The sequence below is a fragment of the Drosophila yakuba genome, chromosome 3R (genome assembly GCF_016746365.2).
Source record: "Drosophila yakuba strain Tai18E2 chromosome 3R, Prin_Dyak_Tai18E2_2.1, whole genome shotgun sequence".
NCBI classification, from domain to species: domain Eukaryota; kingdom Metazoa; phylum Arthropoda; class Insecta; order Diptera; family Drosophilidae; genus Drosophila; species Drosophila yakuba.
In genome coordinates this window covers 9,669,347-9,689,600 of record NC_052530.2, presented here as the reverse complement: position 1 = coordinate 9,689,600, position 20,254 = coordinate 9,669,347, and the positions used below count along the sequence as shown (strand labels likewise).

The 20,254-nt window shown below is 42.2% G+C and overlaps 1 protein-coding gene across 1 annotated transcript; it reads right to left on the bottom strand.

Annotated features, from left to right (window-relative positions):
* Positions 1-961: 961 nt before the first annotated feature.
* Positions 962-18,770, bottom strand: LOC6536146 (homeotic protein labial). The gene is made up of 3 exons (XM_002096711.4): positions 17,320-18,770; positions 2,469-2,887; positions 962-1,890 (listed from the first exon to the last, which is right to left on the bottom strand). Exons 1-3 carry the CDS (start codon positions 18,539-18,541, stop codon positions 1,636-1,638), a joined length of 1,896 nt encoding a protein of 631 aa, XP_002096747.1. The 5' UTR covers positions 18,542-18,770; the 3' UTR covers positions 962-1,635.
* Positions 18,771-20,254: the final 1,484 nt, after the last annotated feature.

Here is a 20,254-nt window from a genome sequence, read left to right as displayed (position 1 = left end):
GCGGCACCCCTGAAAAATATATGTAATTATATTTTTTTGCGCATTTTATTTATCTTTACTACTTTTTGTTTTGATTGTTTATTTATTGCCTAAAATTTGTAACTAAACCTTTTGCGAGTTAATGATTCTATTCTGAACATTTTTTTTGTTCTCTTCTTTTCTCATACGTTGGTTTATAAATGTAATGTAGCAAAAATCGAACTTTTAATAAAATAAGTTTAAAATACATAAATACATGTCTTGCATGTTTAAGGAATGTGTATTTATTTAGTCTAAAAATAAACCGCGAAAGTGAAGTATCTTTTAATATTAGTTGTTAAAGCTAGATTGATTTCTCTTTAGTTTAAGACCATCCACTTTTTCTCTTTTCCTTAGTAATATTTTAACTGTTAATTTAAAAGGCAAGTAAGTTAGTTTTCTTTATTATTTAAAAAATTTATGCTATTTACTGGTTTAATCATGAATTAATTCCAACGAAAAAAATAGAAGGGAGTTCCGTTCTGATTTCAGGTTTTTTAAATTCTCATTTGTGGATATGTGGACTTAAAACCCTATCTATCAACCACCATATGCAAAACCGTTTTTGTCAAAGGAGTTTGATGAATTTCCTGGATATTTTTCTTGTCGCAAAAAGATCAATAAATCCCAAAAAATTCACATTTTCACAAACATGTGATCAATTTAAATATATAAAACCTAATCCCCCAGCCATATCTGTCCATAAAATGATAGATTTGCATATGGTATTTTGACCATGGCTCTCGCTCTGCAATTAATCAAGATATCATAGGCAGTATTTGGTTTGGTTTGTGTGTCGGCCCTTTCCAGTAGAAATCGCCAGTCGAATGTGACTTCTCTTATCGGTGTACTTGGAAATCGGAGATTACCAAAAATAAATACGTCCACAATTCATCGGAGATATGTTTGTAACGCCCACACTCGCAATAACTTGTCCACATTGTTTATTAACAATTTGCAATCGGGTTTCGTTTATTGTTTCTTCATACAAGTGGAGTGGAGTACAGCTATAATTATATTACAATTAGGACTAGATTAAATATACAGACGTACATCAAGATTGATTTACCACCGATTACTTTTAAGCACAAAACGAATAACTCGGGCATCCTAGAACTTAGCTAATAATACTACAGACGAGCTCTGGTGGTGGCGGGTGGAATCTAACTAGGGGTTTCTACTAGGTTTTATTATTACTACTAGTTATTGGAAAGTTTTAAATAGTTTAGATTTATGTTTTGATTCTGTTTGTATCAATATTTTTTGTCAATTGCTCTGCGTGCTTTTAAGTAAGTTTCTTTTTATTTTAACCCTGAGTTCAGTTTAAGCTAGTCCAATAAACTTCAGCTGCGGCAATGCGAAATGTAAGTGTAAGTATTTACATCCCCTACATGAATATGGCACCTAGATTCCACTAGTTGCTAGCGTTTGATTACGGATTTTAATTTGCTATGTGTGTGATATATTATTTCTTTCATTATCTTGTACCCTCGCCTAGTTTAGTTCTTCTGATCTTCTGTGCACTTTCTATCAATTTATCACAACGAAATGCGTCAATATTTTGGCGGTAGCAACAACAATAGCATAACAATTACAACCATCAACGAAGAAAACCATTCAACTTTGCTGGGTTGTGGGTGCTGTTAGTGTCATGGCTGTTGTGGGTCCTGAAGCTGCTCCTGTGGCCAGGTCATTCCCGCCCAGATCGCTGCCCTGCGACTTCACCTGTAGTTCCGCCGGCTGTGGTTGCTGCTGCGACGGCTTCTCGCTGATCACGGACGTGGAGTGCTGCGTCAGGATGTCCGCCGGAATAAGGCCCTCCTTCACACGCTTCTTCTGCTTCATGCGGCGGTTCTGGAACCAGATTTTGACCTGCAAGCATAGTGGATAACATGTTAAAACCAATTTCGAGATAGATACCTTTAATCAAAAGTCAAACCTATTTACATTTGTGCCTTTATTTAATATAATATATCAATATGTACGGTGTTCTAAAGTATTAGAAACAAGAGAGATCGCTATAGTCTAGTTCCTTGAATATCAGATACCCCTACTCAGCTAGTGGGAGTGCGAACGTGAATGTTCAACATTATTTTTGTCACATCAATAGAAATTGGCAAAACTAAAAAAAAACTGAGCGTGGTTCTTTTGGTCTGTTTGCGGGCGTTACAATGGGCGTGGTTTAAAGGGGTTTAACGATTGTGGGTGTGTCAGTTTTTGCAGTTTATGGGCGTTAAAGTGGGCGTGGCAACATGGTTTAACAAACTTGCGCTGCGTCTAAGTCTCTAGATCCTGCTTGTTTAATCTTAACTTTCTAGCCTTTACAGCTCCTGAGATGCTAACGTTTATACGGACGGACAGACGGACATGGCCAGATCGACTAATTAATGAATTATGCTAATAAAAATAGATCGTTGCATGCACATTTTTTTGATTGCTTGCTTTCTCACCTGGGTTTCATTTAGCTGCAACGTATTGGCGATTTCGATGCGCCGCGCCCGCGTCAAGTAGCGATTGAAGTGGAACTCCTTTTCCAGCTCGGTTAGCTGCTTATTGGTGAAGTTCGTGCGGCCGGAGTTGTTGGTGTTGCTGGAGAGGCTGCAGCTGCTCATTCCGGATCCGGATCCGTTGCCCAGACCCATGCCCATGCCGTTGGGATGGGAACTTCCCGCCGTCGCATTGTTGGCCATTATCAGGGAGTTCTGCACGGCAAGGACGCCTCCGATCCCCGGGGATCCGTTGCCCCCAACGACCACAGGACCGCTCCCGACGCCGGTGCCCCCGCCTCCTCCTCCGCGGCACATGTCCAGCTGTCCATTCATCTGGTAGTCGTGTATGCTGGCGATTGCACTGGCAGGTAGTTTCGGTGCTGGAAATAAAAGAAGGAGGGTTGTCAGGCACACTGGGCAAAATTTGTACACCATAAAGCTATTAAATAGTATAATCTGTTCAGCAAGGAACGAGGTTGGAGGTTGGACCGAGGTCAATTATTGGAATAATTACCCTTTTGAAACTTGGCACTTCTTATAAACTATTTTAAACATTTAATACATTAACTAAGTGCTAACGAAATGGTTTCGTCTAATCATTTAGTTACACCTATCAAACTTAATCTTATTAACTATGTAATGTAGCTATAAGGGATGCTAATTCAAAATACTATGCCGTCCTTTTTTTTCTATCTTCAACACGATATATTATTTTCGTGTAGCATGAGTTCTGTCCTCTTCTTTGTTGTGGTTCCATGGCAAAGGGAGTGAGATGCAGGTGAGGAGGCCGATCCCTAATGCTGATCCTTAGCTGTCGCAGCTAATCATTGTGAGAGTTCCGATCCTCGCCGGCTTATCTCCCCCAAAACCCTCTTGCCCAAAACTGTGTCCTTTCCGTTTGACTTTTGGCTTGTTTGCGTGATTTTGCATTTTATTCATAATTTGACATGCGCCCCGTGGCTAAATCCGACGATGATGAAAATAATTCCTTTTGGCCGTTTGCCTTTCCATAGAAGGATTTAACGCGCTCAATAGGTTTGTTTGAAAATATTGGGATTATCCTGACGGCGGGCATTCTGTAACTTATCTCTGGATCTGCGAGTTTGATTTTAGCTCTCACTTCGCTTCGTGGGAGGGTCAGGAATCATTATATTTGTAGGCTTGCCTCGGACCTGGAATCCTATTTTGGTCCGGAGAGTTGTTTAAGACGTGGTCATTGGGAAAGCGAATAGTTGCAGGTTCTTAAAAATGTTGTTCGTTTTTTTTCTTTTCTAATTTTTAATTGTCCTATAGTTTATTGGAAAATTTAAAGGATAGATTTTATGCAACTAAAATAGCTTAAAGAAAACGTTTACCTTTCCTTGTAGTTTAATTTATGGAGTGTGGTGTAGTAGGGTATATAAATCGTTAGCTCATAAAAAACCTTTTAGCACAATCATAAATCTTAAGGAACTTTCCTACAGCACAAACCGATTAATGAGCATTATGCGGCCATCAGCCACCAACCTAAAGAGTTTCCTCATGGCCCGATGATGACGACTATCAAGTAAAAAAGTGCCGAATGGCGGCCATATTAAAACGGAATGCCCGATCCCGTTTAGTTATCGAGTTGGTTTAACAGTTTTTAGTCAATTGGCCGCTGCAAGTGCTATAAATCAAGCCGGAAGCTACGAGCAATAAATAAATTTTACTAGCCGAATGAGTGATGAATTTATGACTTCTCCTCCAAGTGCTACTGGTACCCAATTTGGCATCCACAGTAGCTCGCGAGCACCTTTCGGGGATTTGGGAACTGTTTGCGGATCGATTGATAAGTGCCCAGTCGGTCTGAAAACGGTCTCGAACTCGGCTCTACTCCTATCGTAATGCACATAGGAATGTCCAAGAAAACAAGCCTCAGGATTATTGCATTTGAATTTCCCGCTCGCAGTCAAACAAACTAAGCAAACCCCGCTGCAGTTGCACTGCAGTCACAGTCACAATCATAATCACCTTCACGTTCACATCCACATTCCCTCTCACGGTAGCAGTAATACTCGTAGCAGCACAGACTGTGACAGTTCAGTTGCGAGTTACTGCATTCCGGTTGGGCTGTCAATATGCCGTCGCCAATCGCTGAACAGTGGTGTGGGAAAGGTTAGAAAGTTATTCATGGATCAGAGGATTTGGGGCATGAAAATCAATCCCTGTTCTAGGCACTTTTTTGTAATACCCTGTGAATAAAAGGCAGCGGTACAGAAGTTTCTTTCCTTTCCTATTACCATTTTAGCAAAAAAATATAATATACAAAGTACTACATTTTTTTGATTTTTACTCTGTTTTAAAAGTTGTGGTAGTCTCCTTATTTGAGAATTATCTGCTCTTGAGATGTTTTTCTTTTTAGATGGAATACAAAGCAGAAATACGTACAGAAACGAAAATCGTTGGTACGATATATTTGCAACTATTATTTTATTTTTTGAGCGTAAAGCACAAAGTTTTGTCCCTTTGGCACCTCCTGCTTCACTGTGGCACGGTGCGACCTCCGCTAGTGGCACGGCTGCCTCGCTCGATGCTGGTGTCGCTCGGGTTGTCAAACATGTCGCGGCCGGTTGGCGGCACTGTCGCTTTTGTCCGGCGCCAAATGATATCTACTTTGTAATATTAGTTTTAGAGAGCATTATCGGGGATCGCTTCCACTTCAGTGCTCCGAGCTCTGAGGATTCGGCGGGGAGAGAGGGGTAAGTGGAGCGGAGGAAAGTAGGGAAACTCCGAGGCATGCAGAGCCGCCCTCACCCCTCCCTGCTGAAGGCCATCTTGAGGGGGTGGGTTGGACGTTGGGCTGGCACCATGGCGCTTAGGTGACACTGTTGACAATCAATGTAAACACCAGTGTGGCTGCAGCAGAATTTACCGAAGAGGCGGATGAGTGGGGAAGCACAGCAAAGGGGGGTAACTGGAGCAGCGAGGGGCGCCACGCCGAGTCAATGTAACTTGATAACATCTCAACTAGCGGTAATTACAATTGCAGGTTTAACGCAGCCAAACGATTGTTTGACTTTTGCATGTCTTCCTGTTCATCACACACACGGCTCTCGAGTGAAAACTTAGATGAGGAAAATCCGTGATTGTCCTAGCCAAGTTATGGGAGTCATTTATGGGGAAAGTTACACATGGAGATAAAATAAGCTTAAAGAAATCAGAGACTAATGAAAACTATTTCGATTTATCATTAATGTTCGTATGGGGGAAAATACCGAGATAACACAATTCAAAACAGACTTCAGAAAGTACTTAGATTGCCTACAAATCATATGAATACTTTAAAACGAACGTAACAACTAGTGTCAAGAATTGCGGCTTGAATTAAGATCATCTTGTAGTGTTTTATTGATATATCAAATTGTTCGTCAGCTGTTATCTATTTCTACTAGTCTACCCTCTGGCCTTGAGTTCCACGGCCCAGTACAGTACAGTTCCCTGGGTTCGGTGAGTCATTCGCTGTAGAACGGCCATTTTGATATGATATAATGATATTATCACTTCTATTATGCAGGCGCCACTGCCACTTTACGGAGATCCCCACTCGCCCACATTCACACACTGGCTGGCAGTCTGTGAGCCGGGTGGCATTACATGGGGTCCGTTTTGGGGCGATTAAGTGGGCCTGAGACCCAACCCGTCGGACGTAGTGCGTGGAACGCCGTCTGGCCGCCGCAGCGGCTCAATTGATAATAATATTTAACTCGAGTGCAAATAGAAAATTATATTTCAATTAAAAGTAAATTGTTTTAATTGTTGATTAAACACAACATCAACGTCAACCTCAACGTCAACTTCAACGTCATGTGGCAAAAGTTTCGAGAATCTGCTCTAATCTGGGGCCATAAAAGCGCACCAGAAAAAAGCTGACCAAAAATGCTGACGATCGGGGGCTTTGGTGACGAAGTGATTGATCACCTGCAAGTAATTTATGGCCCCCTTGGCAAGGAACCGAAAGGGCCAATATAGACCAAAATATTTTGCAATAAACGGAGGCAGTGTTATTGGCCAGATGTTTAACTCCGGAGTTAGAATGACCAGAGGTCAGTCGGCACTAATTGAGTTGGCAATCTCAGCCAATAACCCTTTTCTGGGGAGGGTTGAGCCAGCTAATTAGGCACAGTCAACACTGATTGGAAAGTCGAGGTTCGAAGTTAGGACCCTCGGAATCGGACTCTGACTCTGACTTGACTAAACTGGCATAATCCCGTCGAAAATCCACGAGCCATGTCCATTCATTCTGTCAGTTTTATTTGCCGCCTGTCAACCCGAGACTTTTTCCACATGTCATGCGATGATGCAGTCGTATCGTGGTATCTACGTACATTTCAAACACGAATCGTGAAATGCACAATACCCGAATTCCCATAATTGTATCTACAGATCATCGTTCCCCAAAACTACACAACCCGCTGCCACCAGAAGTAAGGTAAAGTTTTCCAGCTTAATTGAAAGTTTTGTATGGGCATAGCAGACGTCCCGCGGCTTATTAGTCACGATGTCTAACACACATGGAAGTCGTTCGACAAAGGGTACGAGATATTTGAAAGAAATCAAAAACGAAACCAATGGGAGTTGTCTGAGTCAGATATTAACCCTCCATAGGGAATTGAAAAATGTCTCAACTGGCGCCCGACACACATTTTCTTAATCTTGTTAACTGTCTCTCCCGTCTCCCCGGAAGAAGTTTTCAATTTCTTATCGAACATCTTGATCGGGTGTTTACCTTTCGGAAAATTATGTCGCCGTCACACACAAGACAACGCAAACTCGATTTAAATATTTACACAGGCACTCGAATGCACATATTTGTGTTATCTTAATAGCAACGTTTTGGCTACTGTTTTCTGTTTATTCTACTTGTGTTTTCCATTCCATAGATTACGCTGAATTCCGGTAGCCATCTGATAGACCCGAAAATCAAAATTGTCGACAATACTATATTTGTACTACATACTTTTTGCCGATAAGAAATGGCCCAACATAGGGACCTAAAGTACGTTTAAATTAAATTAAGCATGTTCTATCGAGGCGATTGTGATATGGTTAGGATTATATGCTAGAGGGTTTCGGGTTACCATGAAATGTTCAGAATGAACTTGGCTGGAATGGAGAAAAACTAAGCTTGTTATGGCTTGGAAGATAACTCAACAAAATTCGAAGAGGCATTGTTTTAAATACCATATTTTGTGAATCTATTCGAGTATTATATACAATTAAAATATTCCTAACAATGAATGAATACTTTCATTCTACAACACCCCCTTCATTTTATTTTAGTTCTGTTTTTTTTTTTAGAAATTTAGTTAACTTTGATAATTTGTTAGATTATCTCTTCCTTCTATGGCGATAATTGGCTGAAGTAGTTTTCCTATTCCCCGGCCGATAGCAGTGACAACTCCACGTTTCCGACTAAAAGCCTTTTTTGGGCTTATTATTGTTGGTGGAATTTTATTTTTAAGTTTAGGCTAGAGTGTTTGGTGTGCACATAAATAGCAGTGAGTGAGCAGCGAAATTACTGATTCTAGGGGGTGGGTGAAAATGGAGGGGGTTGGTTTTTCATTTGTATGAGTTACAGCTGCTCTCTTGGTCTTGTGTTAATACAATTCAATGGCAGCAAAGCAGCGAAAAAAGTAAAATCTTAATTCGAATAATACATTCTGACAAGATGACGGATCACCGAACGAAAATGCACGAACACATGCGCAGATGTGTGGATGTGTGGATTTTCATAGTTTCCCTTTTTGTATTCGTACATACATGTACTTCGTATATACGGACATTTGCTGAAGAGCCGTTGAAATAAGCAAAATAAGGGTGTTTGATAGGGTCTAAGAAAAGAAGGAAGAAAAAATGCTCGAATAAAAATGGCTGCCAAATGCCAAAAAAATAACTGTGGGCTGGCACACATACTCGTAGAATACATATTTCTATATACTCCAGTTCGTGTGCGTGTGCGTGTGCCTGACAGTCAACACTTTGAGTGGCTCCACTTGACATGGCCCTTAACGTCCAGGAATACCCCCTCGCAGGGCCCCTATTCAGTCCACCACTTTTTGATGATTTAATTCAATTAATGCTTCATTCGTTCGCACACGCGGCCATGGATACGAGTATATTCGCACACACCAAGTATTTGCAAATTAAAATGTCAACAAAACAAATTTCAAAACATTTTGCCTCGCTCAAGTGTTTGGCAAAAAAAGGTTTCTGCTCTTGGTCCTTTGGCTGGCTTAAAGAAATATTTTCGACAATGATGCTAATGTCATCATCAATCTTCGTGCCTGCCGTGGAAATTCGTGCAGACAAGACGTCGAGCCTCAGACTTCAGGCCGTCGCCTTCAATTCTGCCGGTACATATACATATGTACATACATATCTGGGACTTGGCTCATAGGCCTACAGTTTGCTTTGGATTTTCCGAGGCCCCACAAAAAAGTGTGTGTATAAATTTTCATTAGACAAATTAACAAATTTTACCGACTGGTGCGAGGGGGTGGGCGGTGGTTTTGGGGCCTGCGAAGAGACAAGTGGCATTAGCCAAACTGGCAACTGACTTGACTTGTTTACATGAGATAATTTCTATATAATAAATCATTTTTCCTTCCCTGTGTATTTTTCGCTTAGCTGTTTCTACAAAATTGAGATTTTAATTTTGGTGTTATTTTTTGCTTGTCCTTGGATTGCAACTGTCATACGCAAGTGTTACGAGGCTTAGGAATCACTTGGGCATAAAATCACGAATCATGTGCTTCAAAGTATTTATCCATTTATTCGAACGTAGCGATGCAAGTCGATATGGCTACATGAATTTAACTGTAAGAATCTTTGTTAACGTAACAAAGTCTATTTGGAGAATGTAATAATAACTAGTGAAAAAGCAAAGATTTAATATTAAACATCGGAAGAATTTCATAATTTAATGTACTTATGAGTGTCTTATTACCCATGAGTTGCTTATGGATCATGGCAAATAAAAACATAATCGATTCGGACACAGCGAGTACATAATTTCCACAACGCTTTTATTTTTGTTGTTCACCATCAATTTTCAATCATTGAATCAAATCTTTTCAATCTAAACTAAGCCCGTATGGGGTCGTACAGTTAATACCCTGATACCAGCCTTCTGTCCCTAGTGGCCGAGCCTAAAGCTAGATAGGATACATCCATCAGCCGGCTTCGTTCCGGCCGAAATGAAAACCAAAAAACTAAATAAATCAAGTCGTGGCCAAGTTGAAGTTCAAGCGTAAATGGCTAATGCCTTTCTGGCCACTAGAATGTCCACTTTAAAGCCGCCTGATGTCTATTGTCGTTATCGGCGGTGTGGTGGGTCAGATCGGTTAGATCGGCAGTATTAGGCGTGGTGGACACCTTCCCTAATGTGCCCTGATATCGGACGGAGTCGAACGGAGTGCGAGGCGAGAGCAGTAAAATTGGGAACAATAATCGAAATCAACAATGGGACTTCAAATTGACAGCTTTCGTTTACCATTTTATCTACTGTGCGGTACTGTTGGTACGGAGAGAATTATTGAAATGAAATCACCAGCGCACACCGCCACACTGAGAAATAGAGACAATTGTAGAGCTCTAGGGCTCAGAGCGGTCCCTTTGATTCGCAGATCAATTGCTAAATACTCGAGCTTTTTGACCGACCATTCAAAGAGCACCGCAGAGCAAAAGTTTTCATTGCCCGAACCATTTGTCTCATTTTTTTGGACACTTTTTTAAAGGGCAAATCCATTTGGTAACAGCTTAAATTGTTGGCCGACTACTGTTTGCCTCGTCAAATGATTCATTAGATCACAAAGTATTTTGTATACAGACGCCGCTTACAGCGAAAATCCATTTTGTGTGGCATGGAGTTCCTTCAAAAAAGGGCTTTTGGACTTGGACGGAATTTCCGCATTTCTGTTGATATAACTATGGTTTTAAATGTAAATATTAAGCACAATTATCAATTAAAGTCTTGGCAATATTTATTTGTCAGTAACAGCTTGGGCTTCACAACTGTCACAACTTCCGCAAGCGATAATCCACTTTACTTTCGCCCATAGACCACTTCAGGTGAAATATATTTTTAGTACACTGACTTAAAAATAGAGTTTATGTAGGTAAGGACAGAGGTGGACCCCAAATAAATCACAATCAATTAGCTATACATTGATAACCCTATCAGAACGAAAGTTTCCTGAAAAGTCGAAAGACTACGATGACGTTGTGCAATTTTGCAAGCGGAAAGAAGGGAAATAACAAACAAAAGGCCAACCCAACGATATTGATCCGCATTTATCGTCGATAACGCCATGGAGCTGGGGCCTGAGTGTGTTTGGGCTTGTGTCAGGGCACGTAACGCGATACTTATATAATTTACTAAATTATACACTTGAAAAGTATTAAGGCGGCCAGCGACGCCGAAGGAAACGGAATACGGGGCGCCATGGATATAGACGAAAAGAGAACCTTGGGCCAACGCCAACCGAATGCAAACAGCAGATAAGATATCCGTATCCTCCGCTTTTGGCGCACTGTTTGCACCAACTGTCCGCTCAGGCAAACAACTCCTCATCACAGTGTGTATATTTGTGCTTAATATTACATAACACAGTGCGAGCAAGGACATCGGGAATGCGCACCCTTGAGGGATATCCTTTAATGCAGCGGTGGTTGGGCTGCCACACATTTTGGAAACGTCAGTTTCCTCTTTTTTTCTTGGCATCAGAGTACTGAGGGTATGTTAGAACTCGGCCAAATTGATGAAGGTCTTTATGAAATCTTCTGACTTTCCTTAAGCTGCCTTCGGTCTTTAAAATACAGTTGTAAACCAGCCAAGTTCAAGTTTAATAATTATTAATTGAACAACATTGAACAACAATCATTCAATCACAGAGCAGTAGTTGAAATTGCAGTCGACTACGTATTTAAAATCGAGACTAAGACTTAAGCTATTAACCCGTAGTACCCTGAAATTGGTAGTTCGAATTCCGCCTACACCGTTCCGTCTTACTTTTTTGGGAGCAGCTCTTCCAGTTTCTCCCCCTTTCCAAACTCCATTGGCTGTCACGCGGACTGGACTAATGTGCTTCCCATGTTGTCCCCAGAAACTCGCTTGGAATCGAGTCAAACCTTATGGAAATTATGGAAACTGACATTTTGGGTGTGTAAACGTCACTGAGGCAGTGCAGACGGAGTCCGGTTAGGATAGGGATTTGGATCCGAGACTGACCCTTTCCTGTCCTACTTAAGTGGTAATTATTGTAAGTACTGACCGGGGCTTATCGCCTAACAAATCGATTCGTTGATCGGGCAAAGGCTAGGCTCCTGGGGGTTTGGGGGTTTCCTTCGCACTTGGCCCTGGTGAGGGGGGAAGTGTGGGGAGGGGGAACGAAAAACATAGAGCGGGGAAAGAAATTTAATAATACGCTTTCAAAAATGTTAACTCAGCGCGCGCCAGCGAACAAAATTTGTCACGACACATGCCATACATTTTTTTGGTCCCGGTTTGGACTTTTTTATTTTTGGTTGAGGTTGGAGGCGGTAAACGAAAGCCTGCGATAGCGATGGGAGCGTGATGGCTTCAAACATTCAACAAAAAGGTTGTAAGCCATTTGCACACAATGTGATTAAAATCTTTAAACAATTTTAATGAAGTTTGCTCAAAAAACTATTGCATTGCAAAGAATTAATATAAATTATATACTGTGGTATAATTTGTATCCCGTTGGTTGTGATCGATTGAATAAAAACGGCTGATTCGACTATAAATAATATATATATTGATATTAATTAAATTGACTATCAACCGAATAGTTCTAAAATGTATAATATTTAATGGACAATTTGATAATTAATTCGTCGACTAGAAGGGAATAATACATTTCGTTAAAAGTTTGTAGCAGACAGAAGTGCTGGATAAGCACGTTTGTTCGTATGTCTCTCCGTATTAACTCGAGATCACGGGAACTATAAAAGCTAAAAAGTTAAGATTATACGTGCAGATTCTAGAGTGTGTTTCAGAAGACGTATACTCCCTAGCACGCCCTTGCTAGGGTTAGTAACGGGTATCCGATAGTCGAGGATGTCGACTATGGCGTTCTCTCCTGTTTTTCATCTCGCTTCGCTCACGCTGCGATCCCTAACCAACTGGTCTCTGCGACCCGGACAAAGGCAAAGGCAAAGGGAATAGCCACTGACGATGACGACGTGGGTAACAGACAGGCGGGCGGGGCTCCCAGTCGAGGTCTCAGTTCTGTTCGGTTAGGTTCAGTGCGGCTTGGATCGGCTGGGCTTGGGCAAGCGTTTGATGTTATCTCGCATTCCTGGTGGTCACTTTTCTATCCACAATATCATTTCATTTAAATAGTCTGCTTCATTTGGGGCAGGAGTCTTTGTTTCGGGGTTCTCGGTCGCCACGAGCTCGTTTATATACATATCTTACCAATTTCTGTTTTGAAATGCACGTAATTAATTCATTTCGTTTTCATTGTGGCACATTCGTCGCTCTTCGGTCCGCGTCGCGTGTTGGTGTCAAGAAATATCAAAACATCACATCAAATAAATGTTGAATAAAGCCAGCGAATGCCCCTCTTTGGCCACTCCCCTGACCCCTGAACCTTTGGTGGCCAAGAGAACTAACACCTTTGCAGCCTTTTGGCCAAAACTTCTCTGCTGTTTCTTTTTTCCAACAACATTTATGTTAATTCGAGTTTCCTTCACTTTTGTCAGCTCTTTTCATATTTCATATATTCCGGGCAGTGGCTTGCGTGTGGAAATTCCCACCCACCCTCGGGGGAGTGGGTGAAATTCACGAACAAAGTGGTAGATCGTTTAAAAAACAATAAAACACGAACAGAAACAGAAAAAACAGCGAACTTCCAGTTGCCACGCATTAATTAAACTGTTCAACCACAACAAGGCTAACCCGCCTCGATGGGAACTTTTCAATTAGAACAGGGCCCACCAAAAGGCTAATAAAAACAAACAAAATTATCACCATGCCAGGTCGTAAAACCTTTAGTTGGGTGCTAATAAGGGATATAAATTCGAAAGATAGAAGATAATCAATGATGGAGGGAGGAATTATGATGAGAGATTACCTATTTTACCACTTTTGAAAAATGTTTTGATATTTTTCCGTTTTGATTAGTATTGAAATTTCTTTAGATTTGCCAAAAATCTTTTTGGTACTCCCACCCTAACGCCCACAATTCGCCCATAAATGCCACGCCCACAGTTTTGAAAAATGTTTTGATATTTTTTCACATTTTTTGTTAGTCTTGTAATATTTTTCTCGATTTGCCAAAAATCTTTTTGCCACGCCCTCTCTAACGCGAGCAAACCCCCAAAAAATGTCAGTGTTGAAAGTTCTCCTTCGCACTTCCACTGGCTGAGAAACGGGTATCAGATAGTCGGGGAACTCGACTATAGCGATCGCTCTTGTTAAAGTTAATTTTCTTTTGCACACTATGTGTCAGCTTATTCCACTCAAATCTCGCAAATGTTTAGTTCCTTAGAGTTCTAAATTCCATAACACTGACATTTGAATGATGGATAAGTTTTTCGTTTCCTTGGGCGGTTTATTTTTTATAACTATAGCTATTTTTAGTTTTATCTAGGTGTCATCATAATCTTGCCAAAAGTATTTTCGAGATTTCGCGCGTTGATTGATATTGGTTACTAAAAAAGTGGAAAGTTGTATCTGTGTATTTGTGTATCTTAAACCAATTCCTAGTCAGTGACAAATCCCTGTAAAAATGTCCATTAATCTTCATGGCAATGGGAGCAAGCTCCTTCCTCATTCCTGCTTCAACTTCAACTGATCTCTGTCTGGTTACTGAAAAATGCTGATTAACACATTAGAACTCTTTGAATCGTGGGCTGGTCAGCGGAAATCCAGTCGGTCGGTATGTGCGTGAATGCCAATAAGTCGAACGCTACCATTTATAACCACGATTGCTGATTATGCTGTTTCCCTGCCTGAAAATGGATGACATGACAGATGGACCCAAGCATGTGCTCACAGCGAGCAGCGTCTCCAGCATCCACCATCCAGCAACCAGAATCCAAGATGCAGCCCCAGCATCACAGGGATTCCAGGGGAGCCACGAGGCAGCAGATCATTGCTCAGTGACAGTTCGGTTGCAGTGAGGCTCAAACGAGAGACTCTTATTTAAATAATCATTTTTTCTGACAGCCAACTCGACTTCCAGTTCCAGTTCGGCATGCCGAGGAGCAGCCCCACTTTCATTCTGGACTCGGGATGCATCTCCCAGCCGCTGGATGCACGCTTTAATTGTTTGTTTGACTTGCGGTCGCCCCTGGAACACATCGAGAAAAATCATATTCCGTATCGAACTCAATGATTCCCTACTTGGTCTTAAAATAAAAATTGTAAAATTACCGAGATTAAATACCTTTTTGTTGAGTCACCAAAATAAAACTAAGATGGCTAGCATGCTATTTTCCAGTGCAGAAGAATAAAATGTGTTGGCACTAACAACAAATTTTTGAATCAACAATTTGTCTTTTCAACTAATTAATTTTCTTTCTGTGCAATCTACACCTCTCTGCCCCACCCAGCTCCCCATCTTAGCGCCTGACTCCACTTGCACGCGTCGGTAAGGTTCGGTTTTGGGTGCGGCGCGTGGGGATTTTGGATCGGCGGCGATCTGGGATCTGAGATCTCGGATCTCGGATCGGTTGCGTTCGACTCGGGCCACTGTGGCGTCGTTTAATTGAAAACGATGCATGTAAATGACACTTTTCAGCATTAATAAGAAAATATTTGTATGATTATTGGTGTAGCCGGGGGATTACGTTTGAACTGTAAGTGGTCCGAGCCACGATGCTCCGATATCAGTAATCAGCGTCAGTTGTGCAACTTGATTCATGAACAGGTTAAGTACATTACCAGACCCCCAAAAGCCAAATGAAATTGGTCAACAGGTTTGGGAGGATGGTTGGAATATGACAATGTGGGTAGCAAATGCGTAGCTAGTCCCTTTATGAACAAATATAATTTATTTGTAGGAGAAACCTTTCAGCATGGCCGCATGCTTTAAATTATAAAATTATTTTTAGTATAAATTTAAATTTAAATTACCCAAAAGGAGTAAAAAATATCCATATATTTAAAACTCGACCTTATGCTTGTTCTACAACCTTTCCCAACAATTATATTACAAAATTCAGGGTGAGCCATAAGCACGTATGCCCCATTCAGTTAGTTGCTATTTATTTACTCGGCTGACCTCAAACTTTTTGAAAAGCAATTAAAGGCTTACGCTCGAATTTTATGCAATTCACGAAGTATCAATAAAAATACTCGTTTTTTCAGTGGCAGCTGCTTCTTTTGGATAATCGACGTTTTATTTATCGCATACAATACGGACTTTTCGAATCTTTTTTTTTATCAATGCGAATACATTTTCTTAGCTGGCTAATTCCGAGATACAAAACTCCACTCGCGAATGTGACAAGTGACAACCTGACTGACTGCACAGGCATTGACAAAATTATCTGAAATATGCAAGAAATATGACAAAGGAGAGTCCAGGAGAACGGCGGATAATATGAGAGGCGGAAAGGGGCGTGGAGGTCGCGGAGAATTGAGATTTCGTAGCCGGGCTGTAGAGTGGGGGGGCAGAGGAGGGCGAAATCTTTGGCATTTGAAGAGACAGGCATATTTTTAGGTGACATGCCCCCGGTTGGACGTCTTTCTTGATATTCTGTCTGCCGCATCAATGCCGTTTCACGTTTGCTAATATTTCTGCAGGGCTAATTGTTCATACTTGTGTTCATTCTATTGTTGATGGCTACGATTTTTAAGTGGTACCTATAAACATACTCATGATATTGTTTAATCTTTTCGATCGACGTAATTTCTTTCACATTTTTATTCGTTTTCTCTGGTTTTACTGGTTGACTGATTCTTGTATCTTGGCCTGTCAATCAGTTTTGAAAGTCATCGTTTTACGCTTTTTGGAATTTACTTGGGTTTCTTTCTTATGCTTTTCTCTAAATAACCATCATTCGTATGTATTAAATAGTGTGTATTTCTTTGCATAATTACTGTCCGATAAACTTAATATATTCTGTAAGTTATATGGGATCTATGGAGCAAGCCATTTGAGTTGAAAAGTTAAATATGGCAATTAGCAAGGAATGCGGTTCTTTAATTGCCAGAGACTTTGCCTAATGAGACGCGTTCAGTAAAGCTTAGAACGCATAAATTGTTTAAAAAAAACGCAAGTTCGTGAACAACTTAAAACCATTTAGAACAACTTAAAAGTTGAACAATAAAATTGTTTTGTATTGATTTACAAAGAAATAAAGAAATTCTGGAGTTCTACGAATCTATAGACATTTGCAGTAACATTTTGGGCATTCTTTCCCTTTACGCCAACTTGCATCATTCGTAACACCTCAATCTCATAAAGCTAGAAAGATGAGATACAACATGCAGATTACAGAAATATTTATATATATAACTACGGTATACCAAAAATATAGTGACCACCCCATATGATAGGCCTTACGCCCCTCGACTATAGCGTTCTATCCTGTTGATTCTACAATTAGCGGGATTTTAATTTCAAACGACTTTTTGATCAGCGCTAGAAATAAATAAAGAAAACTAAAATTTTAATAATCCAAACCCTGATATCATCCTGTGTTTTAAATATTTCATAGAGGGATTTTTGTAACCATATTCCATATGTTCGAAAACTTTTCAGAAACGGATTAAAACTCGGATTATTTCAGTACATTTCTTCCTAGCTCGACTTACCTTGGGGCTTAGGAACATTCCTCTTGAGCTGCATCCACTTGTAGGTGGGGATGCTGCTGGAATGATTTGGCGACTTTGATTGCGTGCTGGCAGGATGTGCTCCATTTGAGGCGGAGGTGGAGGAGGAAGTGGAGCTGCCAGGGGAGATCACTCCTCCGCGCTGCTGGCGACTCATTGCACCGTTGGGGGACACGGAGTTCTGATGGAGCTGCTGCTGATGTGCCGTTGGGGATTGGTTCTGCGGGTGTTGCGGTTGCTGGTGCGACTGCTGCTGTTGCTGCTGGACCTGTGGCTGTTGCTGCTGCGAGTTGGCGGCCAAGTTGGCCAGGTGTCCGTGGGGCAGGCCGTGGTGTATGTGGGCGTGCATACCCAGCGAGTCCATGGCATCCAGGGCATAGCTGCCGGCCAGGTGTTGCTGGTGGTGCCACATCTGCGACTGGGTGGCCTGCTGCATCATTGGATCCTGATCCTCCAGCACCAGTCCGGGTGCATAGCTGGCGTGCAGCACGGCGGCGTACTTCTCCTCGATCTGACCGGCATATCCGTGAACCGGGGCCTGAGCCTGTGCCGTGGGATACATGCAGTCCAGGTTGGTGTACATCATCCCATTCTCGGAGCTGATGATCGCTGCCTGTTGCTGTGTGCTGCTGGAGGCATTTGCATTGGCGGCACTGACAGGTGAGCTGTTGCTGGGTGGTGCAACTGTGGCCACGGCGGCGGTGGCGTAGTACGAGTGCACGGAGTCGCTTTCGTAGTAGGAGTCCGCCGGAGAGTGGCTAGTGGGGTGCAGCGGCGTGCCCGGGTTTCCCGTGGTCGCACTCGTCGTGATGCCGTACTCCGCCGCACTGGGGCTGAAGAGATGCGAGTGCGGATAGAGCTGTTGCTGCTGTGCCTGCTGCTGATGCTGTTGCTGCTGCTGCTGCTGCTGCTGCACCACCTGGTGGCTGCTGGTGGGCGGTGGTGTCAGCTGCGCCTGCTGCTGCGGATAATAGTTGCCTGGGGAGCTGCTCTCGTAGCCATTGTAGGTAAGGTGCTGCTGGTGCTGCTGCTGTATTTGCTGATGCTGTTGATGCTGCTGCAAGTGGTGCTGGTGTTGCTGCGGAGCAAAGTAGCTGCTGGCGTTGGCCGCTGCCGCGCTGGTGGTGCTGTAGCCGTCGTAGGCATTGGCATGTGGGTGGTGGTGGTGCGGGTGGTTGCCGTACATGCTGCTTACGTCCATCATATTGTCCAGCCGGAACCACACTTTCTCGCCACTCCGATTTAACCGGTGTATCACTTGGTACTCTTCACTTGCAACACACAGTTCTTGTAATAGTTCAGTTGTTTGGTTCTCAAGAAAATTACGCGACGGTCAAGGGCTTTATCTCTTATCGAACCGAAAACACGACTCCCGGTGGCGATGACGACGACGTGCTGCCTGCGCGCTTTCCAAGTCGTGACTGATTACTGGCCCGAACCCGATTTCTTTCAGACCGCACAGCCGCTGGTCTTGGCCACGCCTCCTGCAGACAGCCTGTGGTCTTGCTTCCTCTCGTGGCTGATGCGTACGTGTTGCGACCGCCGTCTCGCTCGCTCCCAGGGATTCCTCGCATGACTGCCCTTATCAGTGGTTCGGGGGTTAGTCATACATATATATATATGTATACCCGCATATCGACTACCGGTTTTTGGCAGTTGCCGTTTCCATTTAGATTTTCTCGTTCCCTGTTTGCCAGTTTTTTTTTTCTTGTCGCCATGGCAGGAGCGGACTGACGTCCACTCAAGATGGTAGTTCTATGAAGGGAATGAAATTATGCAATGAACTGGTGTGCACCTGGCTGGGGATGCTCACCAGTTGATAGAATCGAAAGCTGTTCTCCCAAATGATCCTTTACTACTGGGAAACATTTATGTACATAGCTAATCGGTTCACCATTTTAGCCATTTTTAACAAACCTTCCTGATTTTACTTTAAATTGCTTCGCAACATCCTTAACAGTCAATATGTGCACTTATTAGACGTCCTCTTTTTTCTTTTTGGCGGACTTCAGTAAACAATGGTTGTCTTAGAAATCTCTAGAAGATTGTTGTAATGGTTACATTTATGTCTAGACGGAAGACTCCTTAAACCTTATTCAAAACTCAGCTCGCTTATGAGATTCATTTAAAGGGCACTCTCTAGACTCTCTAACTTAATGTTATTCTACAGATGGTTCTCTATATTAATGTTTTTAAAATTTTATGTAAGCAGTAGAGTGCTCACTGGTAAAAATATCTGAATAGTTTCAGAAATGTAATTAAATTCTCCTTTGTAAAATGTAAATGTATTAATTCGAAAAAGCAGATATCTATCTAAAATCGTTTCGCTTATGTTTCGGGCCCAATTCGTGACCAAGGTAATCCACCCCTGCCGCCTGCTGATAGTATAGAAAGTTACGCCCCTGACCATGCTCATGTCGACGTCTTGTTTTAACTGGAAACCCAATGTTGTGTATTTGTTTTGTGGTTTTGGCACGTTTTAGCACCTCGAAATTCCCAAATGAATTGACGGACAGGTAACGAAGAGAAGCTTCCTATGGGATTGGAAATGCGAACCGGGAACTAGGAATGGGTTTTCGGTCTGGGAGCTGGCCGGGATTGCAACCTGGAGGAGCTGCAAACGGATGCTGGCTGTGGCAGCTGTCAATCGTCATTTGCACATATGACAGCTCATCATCTATGGCAGCACTGTGGAATTTAAATCGTCGTAGAACGACCTCCCCGACCCCGACAGACTCCGATTTCTGACATTATCTCCGGACCTTGACTCTGACTCAGTGGGATGCAATTCGTAGGCGCCCCCTAAGAGTTATCCGGTGTAAGGGTCTGTCACTTGGCAGGGATAGAGATACAATCGTCAGATATCTTCATGCACCTTTCACGCACAATGCATCATCTTTGGCTGTCTGGAAAACTT